Below are 19,726 nucleotides of genomic sequence, written 5' to 3' on the forward strand. Positions count from 1 at the left end.
CCACTCCTCAGCCTTTTAATTCCTTCCTCTACCTTTTGACAGGGAAACTCAAGGGTCTTTGTTTTCTCCCGGCTTCTGAAGCCACCCTAGCTACAAATTTGCCTCATCTCCATTGGTCTTTTCCAGAATATTAAATCTCATGTCCCAGTAAAGTCTCACCCAGTGAATGAATTCTTGCTTACCCAGTCTTATCTTCCCATCTCCTTGACCTTCAGAACGCAATCCCAGCATTAGCCCCCTCACCCCTTCCAGTGCATGTTAGCTAATTCTTGGAACTCCTATGGGATGTAATCTCTTTCCTTCCTTATCAGACCCAGCATATCCCTAGTCAAGTTATACTGGGATTTATCCAGCATAGTTATCAACCTGGCTGTCAGGAAAGATGAATGTGGTTCCTGAGGGCACACCAGTTGCCTGGATGAGAAGAGGCCTCTGTCACATTTTCTCTACAGAGAAAGTGCTGGCTCTTACTTTGGAGGAGTGGGCCACCTCTACAAGCTCTGAGGGATCAGAAGGGTCTACTGAGCCAAAATCTTTGAGGTGTTTATCTAAATATCTTTATTCTGTGTTTCAGGGCACCAGCTTTTCTCAACAGACCCACCTTGAATGAGCACTTAAAAATCTCAAGCTCTGCAACACTATGGAATGCTGAGTTTGCTCCACACCTGTATGTGTATTTTTTATTTATTATGTCTCCTCCTCCAACTACAATGCTGGAATTGCAGCCTCCATCAAGACAGAGACTGCTTTATTTAATGCTCTATTTTTAGCACCTATAAGAATATTTTCTGCATTTTAGGTGCTCAATACTTATTAAATGAGTAAATGAATGAATGTGAAGATCTACAAAGGAGGGGTAAATGATAGTAGATCCACCCTAAGGGATTTTATGCAGTCATCAGAAACACTCCCAAAATGTTTTTAATAATTAGAGGGAAAGCTTACGTAATAATGTTAAGTGAAAAAAACTAGGAGAGGTACAACTACAACTATTCCAGCCACGAAAATAAGCTCATATTGGGGAGAAAAAAACTGGAAGGAAATATCCTAAGTTATTCACAATAGTGTTTGGGGGGTATATTTTGGCCCCTTAATTCTTCTGGTTGTGTGTGAAGAAGCCTGAAAGGATCAGGATAGGTCATCTGATTCAGCCTCCCTGCAACCCTGACCAGCTGCCAAAAGGAAAGTTGGACAGGCTTCCTTTCACCAAGGAGTATCAAAGAGAAGTCAAGGACACTCTAACACTCATCCTACATTCATAGGGGCTATTCTGAGGGTAAAAGGTGGGTTTGGGACAGGTTAGAAACTGAGAATGATAAAATAAATGTTTGCTTCCTTTAGCGTGTGTTCACTATTACTTCAAGGGCTTCAAGAAGAAGTTTGGGCCTTACTTATGATTGAAATGAACTTCAAGGCAGTTCCCCAACTTCTATAATCTGTCTGGGTCTCAAATGATAACTCATTATTGAAAGAATCCTCATGAGTCCCCAGTGGCATTAGATCAATTTTCTGGTATCCCTGGTATGAGCTATAAGCAAGGACTTGTCCTGAAATAGGCTGGAAGAAGATGATGAGAAAATTAGTTTATCAATTCATTAAAAACAAATACCTACTTTGGCACAGAGACTACATAAAGGAATAAAATACACCATCCTATCTTTATAAAGCTTGCAATTTATTTGATTAGGTAAAATGCATAGAAATAGAATGGAAAAAACTTGCAGTTACTGCCAAATGAGATTTAAAGACAATAAGGGCAAGAGTCATTCTGAGAAGGGAGAGGGTTAGGGGCAGGCCTTTCCAAAAAGTTGGAATATGAGCTGGTTATAAAGGTTGAGTGAGATTTAGTAAGCAGGAAAGAATAGGCCAGGAGAGTCCAATAGGAAAGTGAAAGCCAACATAGGTAAGCAATGTAGAGTGCATCTGGGTCCAGAAACAGACTTTTCTCAAGAACATTTGGAGTAAAGCATTTTCATCAGAATTATATCAACATATTAATTTTATCTAGATAAATGTTTCCTCAATTGTCAGTGTTAAACCACAAACAACATAGCATTTGCTTCCAACCCTATATTGCATTTCAACTTATTTAAATATTTTTCTTATGGATTATTTCTTTTCCTTGAACAATTTTAAATGAAGGTAAGATTCATTGATCAGCTTTTTCATATAAACTCTTTCCAGCTATAGCTTCTGTCTTTGTGAGTCATTACTTCTCTCAAGTCTTCCTAGATCACATTTGCAGATTTAAAAAAATTATCAGCAGGGTGCAGTGGCTCACGCCTGTAATCCTAGCACTTTTGGGAGGCCAAGGCAGGCAGATTACCTGAGGTTAGGATTTCGAGACCAGCCTGACCAACATGGAAAACCCCATCTCTACTAAATATACCAAATTGCCAGGTGTAGCAGTGCACACCTGTAATCCCAGCAACTCAGGAGGCTGAGACAGGAGAGAATCGCTTGAATCCGGGGGGCGGAGGTAGCGTTGAGCCATGATCATGCCATTGCACTTCAGCCTGGGCAACAAGAATGAAACTCCGTCTCAAAAAAAAAAATTATCAATAAGATTTTGTTCTTACGCTAATTTTTAGTGAATAACATATTTAAACAAGTGCCATTTTTAGCCACTGTCAATTTTTCCTTTTGATTTTAAGATCTAATTTTTCTGGAATTAACTTCCAATTGTACTACAATTTCAGAATTAACCAACTAACTACACTTTATCAAATTATTTTTATCTATAATACATTTTACACACAACATTTTTAGCCACTATTTTGTTTTGAATTAAATATTTCTACCACTGTTATTCATCTTGAATTATAAAAACTACTGCTGCTAATTTGCACTTATTTCTTAGCTGAAACATGAAAATTTTGTAGGCCCTTCCCCTCAGATATCCTATGCATTCTCTATTGCTCAAATTGTAATGCAAGTGTATTATACTGCAAATCTAATTCTTCTATACACTTCTGATGTCTTTTTGTACCTTCCAAAGTTAAAAGTCCATACCACTGTCAGAGCAAAAACCTTACTGCAAGCAACAGAAACTGACTCTGGTTGGTTTAAAAGATAAGTGTTTATTAAAAGGATATGGAGATAACTCTCAGAACCTTGGAGAGGACTTGAGAGCAGACAGCAGAATGGGTCTACCCTGGCTGCCCAAGCTATCTGAGGCACCAGGCTCCAGCCTAGCTCTGCTGACTCTCCTGGCCTTGGACTCTAGATGCCACCTCTAGCACCAGTGTCCCCTTTGTGCCAGGAGCCAGACTGATATGGGTTGGCTGTGTCCCCACCCAAATTTTATCTCAAATTGTAGCTGTCATAATCCCCATGTGTGTGGGAGGGACCCAGTGGGAGGTAATTGAATCAGGGTGGGTTTTACTGTGCTGTTCTTGTGACAGTGAATAAGTCTCAGGAGATCTGCTGGTTTTATAAAGGGCAGTTCCGTTGCACATGCTCTCTGCCTGCTGCCATGTAAGACATGCCTTTACTCCTCCTCCATCTTCCACCATGATTGTGAGGCCTCGCCAGCCATGTGGAACTGTGATTCCATTAAACCTCTTTTTCTTTATAAATTACCCAGTCTCAGGTATTCCTTCATAGCAGTATGAAAATGGACTAACACACAGACTATTGCAGTTGGCACCATCACAAGGGAAGACTTCCCATGGTCTCTGATTCTTTGCATCCCTAGGTCTCAATTAGCAGCCTGGAGCAGGTGGGTGGGTGGGTCTTAGTGGTGAGGGCTGGGTCACATGCCTGCCTTCTTGCTGCAAGAGGCACTGGGGGAGCAAATGGAACACAGTTCCCACCCAGATTATAAAGGCAGAGTAATTACCCAGCACAGGAAGGGGCTTCATACCATGGCATAGCAAAAAGAATGGCAAATGCCCATTAGAGGGTGAGAAGATCAGAAACAAAATATCCTGCCTTATTCAGCAGAATATCAGACGTGGCAGAGTGACCACAAATCCTGGACTTTAACTTGGGGGCTGTTCATCATAGAACTAACACATTGACTTCTCTGTGTTCCTTGCCAATCATCTGTGCAGGCTCTCAGGTAGTAGGCAAATTAAAAGATTAACTGAATTATCCAAGGTGGAAGTATCCAAGGATACATGACCTTCTTCCACAACAGATTTTAGCAAATGCTATAATCAAAATGTTCTTCTCTATATCTAGCAAACTTCCTAAATACTGCAACTGAATAACACAGAGAATGGCTTCATTGGTGTTGCTGTTAGAGCAATTGTGGCTTTAAGATTTAAATGGACAACTGCAAAATATATATATTGGTTTTAAGTTAAGGTGTTTTGCTGAACAGCTTTTTTAATAATAGCTCTCATTTAGGTATTTATTTTTTCATGTGGCTGTTAAAAATCACACAGCTTGAATTAATATTGTATAATCACTTATATTTAATTTTAAGCATAATTCGATATAAAATGTAATCTTAAGTATTTTATGTATAAAATAGATATGGCAAATAGCAACCCTTATACTAGTTAATTTCCATAATAGCACACAAGTCAGAATGATTTTTATACAACTGAAGATTACAGGATGCAAAACTTCAGGACTTAAAGATCTTCATAGTCTTATTTTCAATATGACTGAATCTACTGTTGTAAGCCTCAAAGATACAAAATATTTTACAGTAGTGATTAAAGACAATATATATTGGCCAGGCGCAGTGGCTCACACCTGTAATCCCAGCACTTTGGGAGGCCAAGGTGGGTGGATCATGAGGTCAGGAGTTCTAGACCAGCCTGGCCAATATGGTGAGACCTCGTCTCCACTAAAAATACAAAAATTAGCTAGGTGTGGTGGCACATGCCTGTAATCCCAGCTACTTAGGAGGCTGAGGCACCAGAATTGCTTGATCCCAGGAGGCGGAGGTTGCAGTGAGCCGAGATCATGCCTTTGAACTGCAGCCTGGGCAACACAGTGAGACTCCGTCTCAAAAATAAAAACATAAAAAATAAGAAAAAGATAATATATATCATTGCAGTAATAGCTTTCCAAGTGATTTCTCATGTCACAGGTGCTGGTTTCTTCTGTATGTGTCGAATTATTTCTCATTTCCTTGGTCCCATTTGAGATTATCTGCAGTTCAATTGACCCCCTAAGCCTACTACTTAGCCTCTTCTTCAGATCCCTGAACACACCTATTCTGTCTCTAAACATGTGGCCAAGATAATTTTATTACAGCCCAAACTGAAAGGTGGGTAAGAGTCTAAAGCACCTCAAGGGAGAGGGAGAGCAGTGTTTCCCTTCCAGACTTCTGAGTCTTCCTAAGCTTTCCACATGCTTAGTGTTCATCTCATAATTCTACTGAAAGTCAGGCAGCTGATATGGGATTGCTACAACTGAAACCAAATGGCTCTCAGGACCAAGATAAGAACCCAGGAATGTTGCACTGTTTATTTGGAGTTATAGACCACCATGTCATTTATCATTCTAGTAGAGTTTTCTTTCAGTAACTACTGAATGAGAGTGTTTATCTCATCTCTGTATTTCCCAAACAACGCTATTAATCAGCCCCATCTCCATATCCAGTGTGAGAGAGACAGGCATAGTTCAGGCCTTCAGGCTTGCCAGGAGGGCAGTAAGCCACTTGTTTTTCTTGGCAGAAATCTTTGTCTGCATGTGGTTCCTTCTCTTCTTTCCTCAGACCACAAGATTTAGATTCCTGGGAGCCTAGGGGACCCTCAGACTTTTCTTCACCTTGGCCGCATTCTGTAGCAAGTACCATATAGTTTAACCCTTCTCGGTTCTTGGTTTCCATTAAAGCAACTGGCATAATGTCATCTGAATTCAAACAAATCACATCGCCATCTTCACCTGTGAAAAAAATATGAATGTTATTCTAGCATGTGGTTAAGTATTTATTGTAATAATATAAGGCTATATCAGAATAATAGCAACATCAACCTTATACATTTGTTCAGCAAACGTTTATGAGAACTACTAAGTGTTGCAAATACAAAGATAAATAAAACATGCTTCTTGTCCTTGAGGCTGCTGCAGTCTAGTAGGGAAGCAGATCAATTACTATAGAAGGTGACATGCACTTTAATAAAGGAATATTTTAAAATGTAGTAGGAGCACAGGGGTGATTAACTCCTGCCTTAATAAGCGGAGCAAGTCATGGTCTTTGTGATAGGACTTAATTGGCCCTAAGAGGGCCCTTTTTGTCTATTTACTTTTCATACTTCCACAGCAACTGAAATACCTACTTTTAAAGATTGGTTTTCTTAGATTTAGTAATTTTGCTAAATTAATTGCTTAATATAACATTTACTGATGACTACTATATTCCAAGCCTGTATTCTAGTTATTGATGGATATAGCAATGAATGAAACAACATTTCTATGTTCAGCCCTGACTCACACCCGGGTCTGATGTATTTGTAATGAACTTAAATTGAAATATGAGGAAAATAACATAATTTTAAAAGACTAATGGAGGTACCAGTGTACCTATTTTTCCCAACAAAAATTTAATGGATCTACCTATTTATTAAGTTTAACTGAACTACAAAGCTTATTTTATAAGAGCATATGAACTACATCCCTTCTCCCCATATCATTAGGTATGCATTTCCTTTGTGCGGACCCTCCAAACTGCTGAAGAACAAGATAGCCAAGCTACAGGTTCCCAGGCTCATTGGTATCATCTAATTTTCCTCTTCATTGTTCAAACATCATTATAGCATAGTTCAAAATACATGAATAGTTAGATGTGTTGTAAAATTATCTCCCTAATAGAAAGAACTTTATCAGATGCCAAGTTTGGTTAGTACCTGGGTATTGAACACCTGTCGAAGGTATTCAACACCTGTGGAAGGTATTCAACTGTTATGATTATTGCCAATATGCACTAATAGCCATTAAGATGCCCATAAGAATAACTTGGTATATGTAATAATAGCGATGGAAAATGTTTTTAAATGTTAGGAAAAAATAAGATATTTAACTTTAAGTAGTACACTAATCCAATAATTGGGGAAAGTAGGAGGTTCTTAACAGGCTTAAAGAAATCAGGCTAAAGGAAAGTTTAAAATTTCAACAAAAACTTAAATCTACAATATAGTCTACCCACTCATATCAGCTATTTCATTGTCATACCTTTAATCCATAAATGAGCATACTGGAAAACTTCCTACTAAAAAATGATTTTAATTTTTTAAACTTTTTGCTTGTTGAGTTGTCTGAAAAATAATATTTTATATGAGGCAAATAAATTCTTTTTGCAAATTCTGTTGTCATGTGTCAAAGAAAAATCATTAGCTAACTACTTTATTGGTTTATAGTACTTGTAGCAATATTTAGTAACTTGACCCTGGCAAGCTTTCAGCAATTAGTACATCTTCTTGTTGCAAAAAGAGCTTACAAGAGATTGCGATAGTAGAGATAGGTTGTCTTATTTGTTTGTTTTTGTTTAAAAATTATTTAATAAGTAGTCTATGGTTCAGATCTTAAAGCAGGTATCCTGAACAAAGATAGCATGCACTCGGCAACCTCTTTAAGAGAGAAATATTAAAATAAAGACTTCCAAGTAAGACAGGGTATTTACAGACTAGACATATGCCGGCTGACTGGCTATGTTTAGAACAGCAGAGGAGCATTTAGATTTGTTTCCTGTAGAACTCTCCGGGACTGATGAGGTGATGTTTACACAAATGTTTGGATGAAGTCACTGGGATATTTTTACTAGATGCCCAGATATGTTACTAATCTTCTCTCTCTATCCCCTTTCCACCCCATTAGGTCAGTAGGACCATAGGGTAGGCATGGTATTATTGCTCCCTGTTTTCCTAAGCACCCCCACTTTTTTGCTTAAAAAAGTCCTTTCAATAGCTTTTCTTATCTACTTACATATCTCCAACAACAACAATGAAGATACTTATTTTATTGCTTTGCTAAATATGCCCACCAGTCCACAAAGCAGTAAGCTATTATTAAACACATTCTTTTTTATTGAAAATATAATTAAGTTTAGGTTTGCCTTGAAGGGTCTGTTCCACTATTTCTATCCTTTGCAGATATGCAAACTCTGCTTTAGTTCAATTTCTTCTCTCTTCCCTGCCTCTCTTGTTCGGTCACAAACTCAATTATTAATTTAGTGATTTCCACATCTCCTTTCATTCCTTATCTTCAGGATTTACATTCATTGTAAATAATACAATAGTAATTTCTCTTTTCCTAAAATTTTATTTCTGTCATGGCCCAGAAATGCTTCTTTCTAAATTGTAATAGTTCGATGATATTCCCTGTTAAATTCTTCCTGCATCATTACTTTTAATATTTGTCTGCTTCTCTATTGTTATGAATATTATTTAGAATTTTAATTCTTTCTGCCAACAAGTTGGTACCTAAATAGATTTGGTATAATCCTAAAAAATGGTGTATATTTTCTAGCAGGTCATAAGTAATCATTGCTTTCATTATACCTAGCTGTGCAGTACACTATTGATAACATAACTGGGGATATCATGTGGGTCATTTCCCTACTACAGCCAGGGATTTGTGAAGGCTGAGAGGAAAGGCTCAACAATGGAGACAAATTCTAGCCCTATTTCAGCAGTATGATTATGAGCAAGTTACTAAACCTCAGTTTTCTCATCTGTAAAATCGTGATACAGTATACCCACTTCATAAGGCTTTCGTAAAGATTTAATGAGTTAACCTACATAGCACAGTGAGTGGCACATGGAAAAGTACTAAAATAAAATTAGCTACTATTCTAATTAAAAGCCTTTCACAGAGGTATTTTATTCTTTATATTGAGTGTGAGCATTGTTTATTACATATCTCAGCCTCATAGATGAACTATGCAATGCAAAATGGTGAAAAGATGTTCTCAAGGGTCCGTGGAGACTTCAAGTAGAACCTAAGGTGAAGCTAAGCTCTCAGGCCTGCTAATACCCATTATGGCAGCCTCTGTGATCTTTTTTTTTTTTAGATGGAGTCTCACTCTGTCGCTCAGGCTGGAGTGCAGTGGCGCGATCTCGGCTCACTGCAAGCTCTGCCTCCTGAATTCACGCCATTCTCCTGCTTCAGTCTCCCGAGTAACTGGGACTACAGGCCCCTGCCACCATGCCTGGCTAATTTTTTCTATTTTTTAGTAGAGATGGGGTTTCACTACGTTAGCCAGGATGGTCTGGATCTCCTGACCTCGTGATCCGCCTCCAAAGTGCTGGGATTACAGGCGTGAGCCACTGTGCCTGGCCCTCTGTGACTTTTATAATATGTCTTTGTACATTAGAAGGAAAGGATTCCAGGAGCAAAGAGTTGAATTTTAGAATATGAGTCAACTGCAAAATCTGTGCAACCCTCTGGATTGCTTTACCTCTCTGCAGCATTTGTTCACTCTCTCCTTTCTAAGTCTCTCTTCTCTGGGTTTCCATAACAACACTCCCTATGGTTTTCCTCTTCCCTTTCTGGCTGCTCCTCCCCATATCCACCATCTTTGTAAGCCCCTCCTATACTGGCTGTTCTCTGGGTTCCATCCACTTGTCACTCTCTTCTTATTTCATACACTCTAATTTAATGACTTCATCTGCACCCTGGAATTCAACCACCTATATTTACAGGACAGATCTTTCAACTGAGTATGACCCCATATCTTGACTGTGTCCTGGACTTACCCACTTAGATATGCCACAGCCAACTCAAACCAAACATATGCAAAACTATTCCTCTTCCTGTGTTCCTCATCTCCAGGAATATAGTGTTGGTTTTTACCAACTTCCTCCTTTCTCTTTTTCACCCACTTAGTTGCCAAGTCCAATAGCATCTACCTCTATGGTAACTCCAGACTCCCTTATGTTCTCTCTACACCTGTTACCACTCATTAATTCAGCTTTCATTATTTTTCATACCTTACTTTTGATTAGTATGACCAATAACCCTCCAATTTTATCACTTGCCACATTCTCATGTATAATAAACTAAGTGCAGTTCTATGAATATCTCATTCTCTATTATTCCCTGCTTTTCTACATGCTGCTCCTTTTATCCTAAAATATATAGGATTCCTCAGCTTCCTTTTTTCATATCTCAGCTTCTAAGTAGGTCTCAGCTTAGACGTAACCTCCTCCCCATGGCTTTTCTTGACTGTCCCTCTGCCATAGTGTAGACTTGGCATCCTTCCTCTGGACTCCCACAGAACATGGATTTCCTCTCAATAACAACATAGAATGCTCATTATCCTGGATTCTGGCAGAAGATATAATACAAAATCATCTCACTAAATCCTTAAAAATAAGCCTATTGGTAAGAAAAAAATGCTGGAGAACCTACTACAGAATCTACAGCCCACCAATTCCTTTAGATTACCTAAATTTAATATCTGAATTCAGATAGTATATATACAAACATACATAAATGAGCATTTCTGTAAATGGCTATATATGCACATACAATATCTGCAAATGTATAACCAAATTGTTAGCTGTGGCTAGCACTGGGGAGTGAGATAAGGATGAATTAGGAAACTTTTACTTTTTAGACTGCTTAAATAATTTTATATTTTTTATAATAAACATAAATTACTTTTACAATAAAGATCTTTAAAACGTAGATACAGTTATAAAATAATATAGCAAGAACAGTTACTGAGACTAATTACTGGAAAAGTTACAAGAAAAACAAAAAGGAATCAGGAGTCATTTTTATGGTTGTTGTAAAATAACATAAAAATTATTTTTAAACATTTAAGAAGTTCATGATTGTGTTAATTAATAAAGTCTATAAAATTATAATCACAAAGAATTTGAGCCTTATCAGTCAAAAATGTTGAGCCTTGTTTGTTGCTTTCAATGATAAGAGCACACTAATGTCCCTGATGAACACAGATGCAAAAATTCTCAACAAGATACTGGCAAACCAAACCCAAGAGCACATGAAAAAGATAGTACACTATGATCAAGTAAGATTTATCCCAGGTATGCAAGGATAGTTCAACATATGTGTATATGTTGAAGACGCATGATACATTACATCAACAAAAGGAAAGACAAAAACCATATGATCATATCAGCAGATGCAGAAAAGGCATTTGATAAAATTTAGCATCCTTTCATAATAAAAGCTTTCAACAAATTAGGCATGGAAGGAACATATCTCAAAATAATAAAAGCTGTATATGACAAATCCACAGCCAACATTGTACTAAATGGGGGAAAGTTGAAAACATTTTCTCTAATAACTGGAACAAGACAAGGATGGCCACTTCCACCACTCTTATTCAACATAGTACTGTAAGTCCTAGCCAGAGCAACCAGGCAGGGGAAGAAAATAAAAAGGCATCTCACAAAAGGCATTCATAGATGATACTATCTTATATGTAGAAAAACCTAAAGATTCCACAAAATGTGTCTTCAACATATACACATATGTTGAACTATCCTTGCATCCCTAGGATAAATCTTACTTGATAGTAGTATACTATCCTTTCCGTGTGCTCTTGGATTTGGCTTGCCAGTATTTTATTGAGAATTTTTGCATCTGTGTTCATCAGGGATATTAGCGTGCTCTTGTCATTGAAACTCTGAGATTTGATAAATAAATTCAGTAAAGTTTCAGGATACAAAATCAATGTACAAAAATTCAGTGCATTTCTATATACCAAAAATAATCTAGCTGAAAATTAAATCAAGAAGGCAATGCCACTTACAAGAGCCACAAAAAGAATGAAATAACTAGGAATATGTTAACCAAGGAGATGAAAATTCTCCACAAGGGAAACTACAAAACACTGATGAAAGAAATTGTAGGAGGCACAAACAAATGGAAAAAGATTCCATGCTCAAGGATTGGAAGAATCAATATTGTTAAAATGACCATACTGCCCAAAGTAATCTACATATTCAATGCAATCCCTATCAAAATACCAATGACATTCTTCACAGAAATAGAAAAAAATCCTAAAATTTATGTAGAACCACAAAAGACTCAGAATAGCCAAGGCTATCCTAAGCAAAAGGAACAAAACTGTAAGAATCACATTACTGGATTGAAATTATACTATAGACCTATAGTAACCAAAACAGCATGGTACTGGCATAAAATCTGACACATAGACCAAAGGTACATATACAAAATGGAATACTATTTAGCCACAAAAAAGAACAGAATAAAGGACACAGAAATAAATTTGCACACCTACAGTGAAATCATTTTTTACAAAGATGCCAAGAATGTATACTGGGGAAAAGACAGTCTCTTCAATAAATGCTGCTGGGAAAACTGGATATCCATATACAGAAGAATAAAACTAGACTCCCCTCTCTCTACATATACAAAAATCTAAAAATGCATTAAAGATTTGAATCTAAGACTGCAAACCATGAAAATACTACAAGAAAAGACTGAGGAAAATCTCCAGGACATTGGTTGGGGCAAAAATTTATTGAGCAACACCCCACGAGCACAGGCAGTCAAAGCAAAAATGGACAAATGGGATCACATCAAATTTTAAAAGCTTCTTCACAGCAAAGGAAACAATCAACAAAATGAAGAGACAATCCACAGAATGGAAGAAAATGCTTGCAAACTACCCATCTGACAAGGGGTTAATAACCAGAATACATAAAGAGCTCAAATAACTCAATAGGAAAAAAGCTAATAGTCTGATCAAAAAATGGGCAAAAGATTTGAATAGACATTTCTTTTCTTTTATATCTAGAATATACAAAACTTTATTTAATAATAAGGCAATGACAACCAAATAGAAAAATGGTCAAGAGACTTGAACAAGTACTTTGCCAAATAGGATTTCCCAGTGGCCAATAAAAAAGAAAAGAAAAAAAGAAAAAGTACTCAGTTTTTCTTATAATAGCACTGGGCTTATTCTCATTCTTGGCAGATTGTTTCTACACTTTGAATGAACATATTAATATTAACCATATCTTTTATTTTTTGTATTCTGATGTTTTGACATTCTGGTGTTTTGCTGACCCTAGAAGCACAGCCCCTCTCAGTGTTTGCCCATTTCTAGAGCTAGTAAACAACTGGCCTTGAAATGTACTTTTCAAATGCAGATCAACCAATCCAGACCCCACACCCCAACCACCTCCTTTTTTAAGCTCTTACTCTCCATACCACTATTTACCTGTGCTAATCACCCCAGAGATAGGTATCAGAAAACTAGGGTCAGCCCTTACGTCCCAGAGCTTCCTGAAATCGTGAATAGACATTTCTAATAAAAAGAAATACAAATGGCAAACAGCATATGAAAAAAATGCTCAACATCATTGATCATCAGAGAAATGCAAACCAAAACTACATTGAGATATCAGCTCAGTCAAGTTAAAATGGCTTACATTGAAAAGACAGGCAACAACAAATGCTAGCAAGGATGTGGAGAAAGGGAATCCTCATACACTGTTGGTGGGAATGTACATTCGTACGACCGCTATGAAGAACAGTTTGGAGGTTCCTCAAAAAACTGAAAATAGATCTACCATTTGATTCAGCAATCCCACTGCTGGACAGATGCCCAAAAGAAAGGAAATCAGTACATCAAAGAGATATCTGCACTCCTGTGTTTACTGCAGTACTGTTTACAATAGCTAAGATTTGGAAACAACCTAAGTGTCCATCTGTAGATAAATGGATAGGCCAGGTGCAGTGGCTCACGCCTGTAATCCCAGCACTTTGGGAGGCCAATGTGGGCGGATTACTTGAGATCAGGAGCTCTAGACTAGCCTGGCCAACATGGTGAAACCCAGTCTCTACTAAAAAAAATACAAAAATTAGCCAGGTGTGGTGGTGTGTGCCTGTAGTCCCAGCTACTTGGAATGCTGAGGCATGAGAATCGCTTGAAACTGAAAGGGGCAAGTTCCAGTGAGCCAAGATCATGCCATTGCTTTCCAGTCTGAGCGACAGAGTGAGACTGTCTCAAAAAAAAAAAAAAAAAAAAAAAAAAAGATAAATGGATAAAGAAAATGTGGTATATGCATATAGTACAGTGGAGTACTATTCAGCCATAAAAACAATGAGATCCTGTCATTTGCAAGAATGTGGATGGAACTGGAGATCATTATGTTAAGTGAAATAAGCCAGGCACAGAAAGATAAATATCTCATGTTCTCACTTATTTGTGAAATATAAAAATCAAAACAATTGAACCCATGAAGACAGAGAGTAGAAGGACGGGCCGGGCGCTGTGGCTCAAGCCTGTAATCCCAGCACTTTGGGAGGCCGAGGCGGGCGGATCACGAGGTCAGGAGATCGAGACCATCCTAGCTGACACGGTGAACCCCCGTCTCTACTAAAAAATACAAAAAACTAGCCGGGCGAGGTGGCGGGCGCCTGTAGTCCCAGCTACTGGGGAGGCTGAGGCAGGAGAATTGCGTGAACCCGGGAGGCGGAGCCTGCAGTGAGCTGAGATCCGGCCACTGCACTCCAGCCTGGGCGGCAGAGCGAGACTCCGTCTCAAAAAAAAAAAAAAAAAGAGAGTAGAAGGACGGTTACCAGAAGCTGGGAAGGGTAGTAAGGGACAGGGCGGGAGTTGGGGATGGTTATTGGGTACAAAAAAGAGAAAGAATGAATAAGACTAAATATTTGATACCACAATAGGGTAACTATAGTCAATAATAATTTAATTGTACATTTTAAAATAACTAAAAGTAAAAAATTGGTTCGTAACACAAAGGATAAATGCTTGAGGGTGGATACTCCATTCTCTATGATGTGATTATTACACATTATATGCCTGTATCAAAACATCTCATGTGCCCTATAAATATATACATCTACTATGTACCCACAAAAATTTAAAAAAAAATTTTTTTTTTGAGACAGAGTCTCGCTCTGTTGCCCAGGCTGGAGTGCAGTGGCGCGATCTTGGCTCACTGCAAGTTCTGCCTCCCAGGTTCACGCCATTTTCCTGCCTCAGCCTCCTGAGTAGCTGGGACTACAGGAGCCTGCCACCATGCCCGGCTAATTTTTTTTTTTTTTTTTTTTTTTTTGTACTTTTACTAGAGACAGGGTTTCACCGTGTTAGCCAGGATGGTCTCAATCTCCTGACCTCGTGATCCGCTCACCTTGGCCTCCCAAAGTGCTGGGATTACCTGCATGAACCACCACTCCCAGCCAAAAATAAATTTAAAAAAAAACAAATAATACTACACAGCTATAGTAATCAAACAGTATGGTACTGATATAAAAATAAACACATAGTTTAATGGAACAGAATCCAGAATCCAGAAATAAAGCCACATATTTACAGTCAACTGATCTTTGGCAAAGTCAACAAGAACACATACTGGGGAGAAAAACACCCCTTTCAATAAATGGTGCCAGGAAAATTGGATATATGCAAAAGAATGAAACTGGAGCCTTACCCTCACCATATACAAAAATTAATTTACGATGAATTAGAAGACTTACATGTAATACATGAAACTGTGAAAATACTTACATGTAATACATAAAACTGTGAAAGAAAGCCTAAGGAAAACTCTTCTGGATATTGGTCTAGGCAAAGAATTCATGACTTAGACACTGAAAGCACAGGCAACATGAACAAAAATAGACAAATGTGACTTAATTAAGCTAAAAAGCTTGTGCAGAAAAAGAAATAATCAATGGAATAAACAGACAATCTGCAGAATGGGAGAAAATATTTGCAAAATATTCACTCAACAGGGGTCTAATATCCAGAATATACAAGGAATTCAAACACTCAACAACAACAAACAAGCAAATAATCCCATTAAAAAGTAGGTAAAAGATGTGAATAGATGTTTTATCAAAAGAAGACATACGACTGACCAACAGGTATATAGAAAAATGCCCAACATCCCTAATCACCAAAGAAATGCATATTAAAATAATAAGATATCATCCTCCCCCAGTCAGAATGGCTACTATTAAAAAGTCAAAAAAATAGATATTGGCGAGGATGCAAAGAGGAACACTTACATGCTGTTGGTGGGAATGTAAATTAATACAACTTTTATGGGAAACAGTACGGAGATTTCTCAAAAAGCTAAAAATACAATCTAGCAACCAATCCAGCAATTCCATTACTAGATATCTACCCAAATGAAAAGAAATCATTATATCAAAAACATACTTACACTCATATGTTTATCACAGTACTACTCGTAATAGCAAAGGTATGGGATCAACCTAGTGTCTATCTATGGATGACTGGATAATGAAAATGTGGTATAGACAATGAAATACTCTTCAGCCACTAAAAAGGAATGAAATCATGTATTTTGTAGCAACATGGATGAAACTGGAGGCAATTATCTTAAATGAAATAAGTCAAACACAGAAAGACAAATATCACATGTTCTCACTCATCAGTGGGGTTGAAACAACGTGTACACATAGAGGTAGAGTATGAAATGACAGACAATGAAAACTTGAAAGGGTAAGGTTGTGGGAGAGTGAATAAGAAATTACTTAATGGGTACAAGGTACATTATTTAGGTGACAGATACCCTAAAAGCCCTGACTTCATTACTAAATAATCTTGTACCCCATAAATTTATAGAAAAAAATAAGAGGAGTGATATAGTCAAGAAAATGTGCTTTCAATGCCAAGCAAGCAAAACCATGTTCTGCCTGCCTTTCAGATATGTCTATATTCAATTCAACCCAGTTACTGTTATCTATCTTAGGAACAAAAGATTTAATTTTACATGTTGGCAAACCGCTCTGCATGATTGTTCCTCTAAAGTTTCCATAAGTGAAGTTATGACAAATAAGAACCAGGCCAGGCTGGAGCAGATTAAAATGGCTTGAGCAGAACAGTATTATTAAATAGTGAACTGGTGACACCAGTATTTCCTATGGAGATATATATATATAGTCTTATGACAAGGACAACTTTCAATATCACCAGTAAAAGCCAGTTTACTACTAAATTTGGCAAACAAAATTAAAGAAACTGATTCTAGCTTCCAAGAGAAAGAAATACTCTCACCTCTTGTTTTTCTTTAAAGCAGACAAATGAACACATTAAATACAGGTGCTTACACTATACCTTGCCCCCAAATCAGTAAGTATCTGTTGAAATAATTTTTTAATTATCAAAATTTTATTCAGAGAAATGTCTCATTAAGTAAATGCTTAGAAAATGACAAGGCCTTAATAGTGTCTAGAATGGCTTAAGGGTATGTTTGCCTAATCCTATGTGATCTTCATATAGGCAAGTACATATGTAGAGTCCCCCAAAGGATGGAGTTGCTGTGCCAGTTATAATACCCAAGTGTTCTGCCATTGGCATTCTTAGAATCAGCTCTGTCCAGGGTGATAGTGAGTAGAAACAATGTGAGATTATTAACAAGGTTTACTCTAATGAGGGTTATGACACATGGCCAAGGCATGTGCAGCCCTTTCCAATCTGTCGCTTAGCAGTTTGTGTTAAAGAAGTTACATGATCAGAGTTTTATGCTCATCTAATGGATCCAAAGTCACCCAAAATATGTAGTAAGATGTATAGACAAGTAGATGTCTGTCCATGGGCTTCTTCTTTTTATCTGCTATTAGTCAAGTGCATCACTCGAGGTGAAGGTCTCATGTGAGAGTGATCTGGCTTCAACATCTGCCCCCCACTGATCACCAGGGTTGATTCAGCTGATGTCTGGCTACACCGGTGTCCCCTTTCTCCACTGTTCCACGTGTAGCCCTCCTCAAGTTGAAAACTTGGTTGAAGAGGATGACCTTCCCTGATAGGAGAGGACCATTCTTTAATAAAGATGTGCAAGTAGCTCTGTAAGCTCTCAAGGTAAAGGTGTCTCCTGCACTCAGTCTTATAGTCAGTCACTGCAAATAGCAAGAAGCCTAATTTCTGAGAGATTCTAAGTTGTGATCCATCTTGCCAGTTTAGTTTGTAAGCAAGGACATCTGCATTTAAATAAACAAAGGGCCTGGCAAACTTTTAATAACAAGAAGTTCTAGATCAGCTGAAGGAGAAATATTTTAAATTCATTTTTCTGCAGCCAATTAGGCACACATACAGTAAATGTGACTTTAGAAATGAATTAAGTGACTAGTGTATTTTAAGTCTGTTTACATTTAACTAAAAGGCTTAGTCTGTCCATCGTAGTAGAATGGTTCCAGAATTTATTTATTTATTTTATTTATTTTATTTTTTTTTGAGACAGAGTCTCGCTCTGTCACCCAGGCTGGAGTGCAGTGGTGCCATCTCAGCTCACTGCAAGCTCTGCCTCCCGGGTTCATGCCATTCTCCTGCCTCAGCCTCCCGAGTAGCTGAAACTACAGGCGCCTGCCACCACGACAGGCTAATTTTTTTTTTTTTTTTTTTGTATTTTTAGTAGAGATGGGGTTTCACTATATTAGCCAGGATGCTCTCAAGCTCCTGACCTCATGATCCACCTGCCTCAGCCTCCCAAAGTACTGGGATTACAGGCTTGAGCCACCGCGCCCGGCCCAGAATATTATTATCTTAATCACCAAATACTAAAGTCATAGAATCAGACTAGATCTTAGCAAGACCTGATCCACTACAATAATCACAGCAAAATAACTCATCAGTTAGAAGCAAAGGATTAGATATATACATAGCAACATGGATAGACCTTAAAAATACAGTGCTTAATGAAAACAGGAAGAAAAATGCATTCATTTCACAAAAAACAATACACATTTTGCAGGAAAACATACAAATGAAAAGATACACACTAAAGACATTAGAATGGTTGCCTGATGGGGAGGGAGGAAGTTGAAGAGGAGAGGAATATGGGGATAAAATGGCTAAACAAACAAACAAGATAGGAGCTCTGCATAGGCCAATGATGATAATGTACCATAAGCAGAGTCTGTAATTAACTCTGTACTCAAGGTCCAAACTGGTGTGTAGGGGGAGAAGAGGAGAACAGACCTTATGAAAATATAGTCTAACATGTTAATTCTCCTCCTTACTATCTTAGATTATAAATCCAGGGGCCATAGCACTATCCTTTATTTTTTCAATTTAGTGCATAATACAAATAATTTTCACAGAGGAATGCAATAAACACTTAATTATGATAACAAAGGTGCCAGTATATTATTCTTTTTGCCTACCCCAAAATGCTTTCTGTGTACATTCCATTTTAACCTTGTTCAGTTCACAGTGCAGAGAAAACTAGAATATTCTGAAGAATCAAACTTACCTTCAAAGTTTTCATTTATGACTCCACTGGTGTTTGCTTCATCTCTGCACTGATAAATGCTATTCAAGAAAAAATTTCTGAATAACTGAAGTTGGTCCTGAATTCTATGAAAAGTAGGCCTTTGGTCAGGTTCTTGAGCCCAGCATTGGGTCATTAAATTCCACCTAAATATGCGGGGAAAGATGGGAAAGTAAATAGAAATTGGATATAATTACTGATAACCCAGGTAGGGTCATTTTAGAAAGGAAAGAATCCAAGTTATTGCCAGTTTTCCTTAATTAATATAAACGAATCATAACAAAGGCTTTGGTTTCTTATTTAAAAGTGGCTTTTAACACCACTACGTTTATTAGACAACATCTTTCTTTTGAAAATGTGACATTATTTTAACAGTTATTATTCCAAATAAATAGATGGATAAGTAGATGGTGGCAAAATGTCTACTCAACACTCAACTACTCAAGGTGAAGGTCTCATGTGAAGGTGATCTGGCTTCATCCTTGCCACCCACTGATCACCAGAGTTGATTCAGCTGATGTCTGGCTATACAGGTGTCCCCTTCCTCCAGTGTTCCATGT

General features: G+C 37.7%; 1 protein-coding gene across 1 annotated transcript in view; it reads right to left on the reverse strand.

The window, feature by feature from the left end:
* Positions 1-4,401: 4,401 nt before the first annotated feature.
* Positions 4,402-19,726, reverse strand: part of ROS1 (ROS proto-oncogene 1, receptor tyrosine kinase) — a 144,274-nt gene continuing 128,949 nt past the window's right edge. The window contains exons 43-44 of the mRNA XM_078001181.1: positions 19,149-19,312; positions 4,402-5,847 (exon numbers count right to left, since the gene is read on the reverse strand). Coding sequence (XP_077857307.1) covers positions 5,537-5,847; positions 19,149-19,312 — 475 coding nt within the window. The 3' untranslated portion in view covers positions 4,402-5,536. The remainder of the gene's footprint in view (positions 5,848-19,148; positions 19,313-19,726) is intronic.

Source organism: Macaca mulatta, chromosome 4 (genome assembly GCF_049350105.2).
Source record: "Macaca mulatta isolate MMU2019108-1 chromosome 4, T2T-MMU8v2.0, whole genome shotgun sequence".
NCBI classification, from domain to species: Eukaryota; Metazoa; Chordata; class Mammalia; order Primates; family Cercopithecidae; genus Macaca; species Macaca mulatta.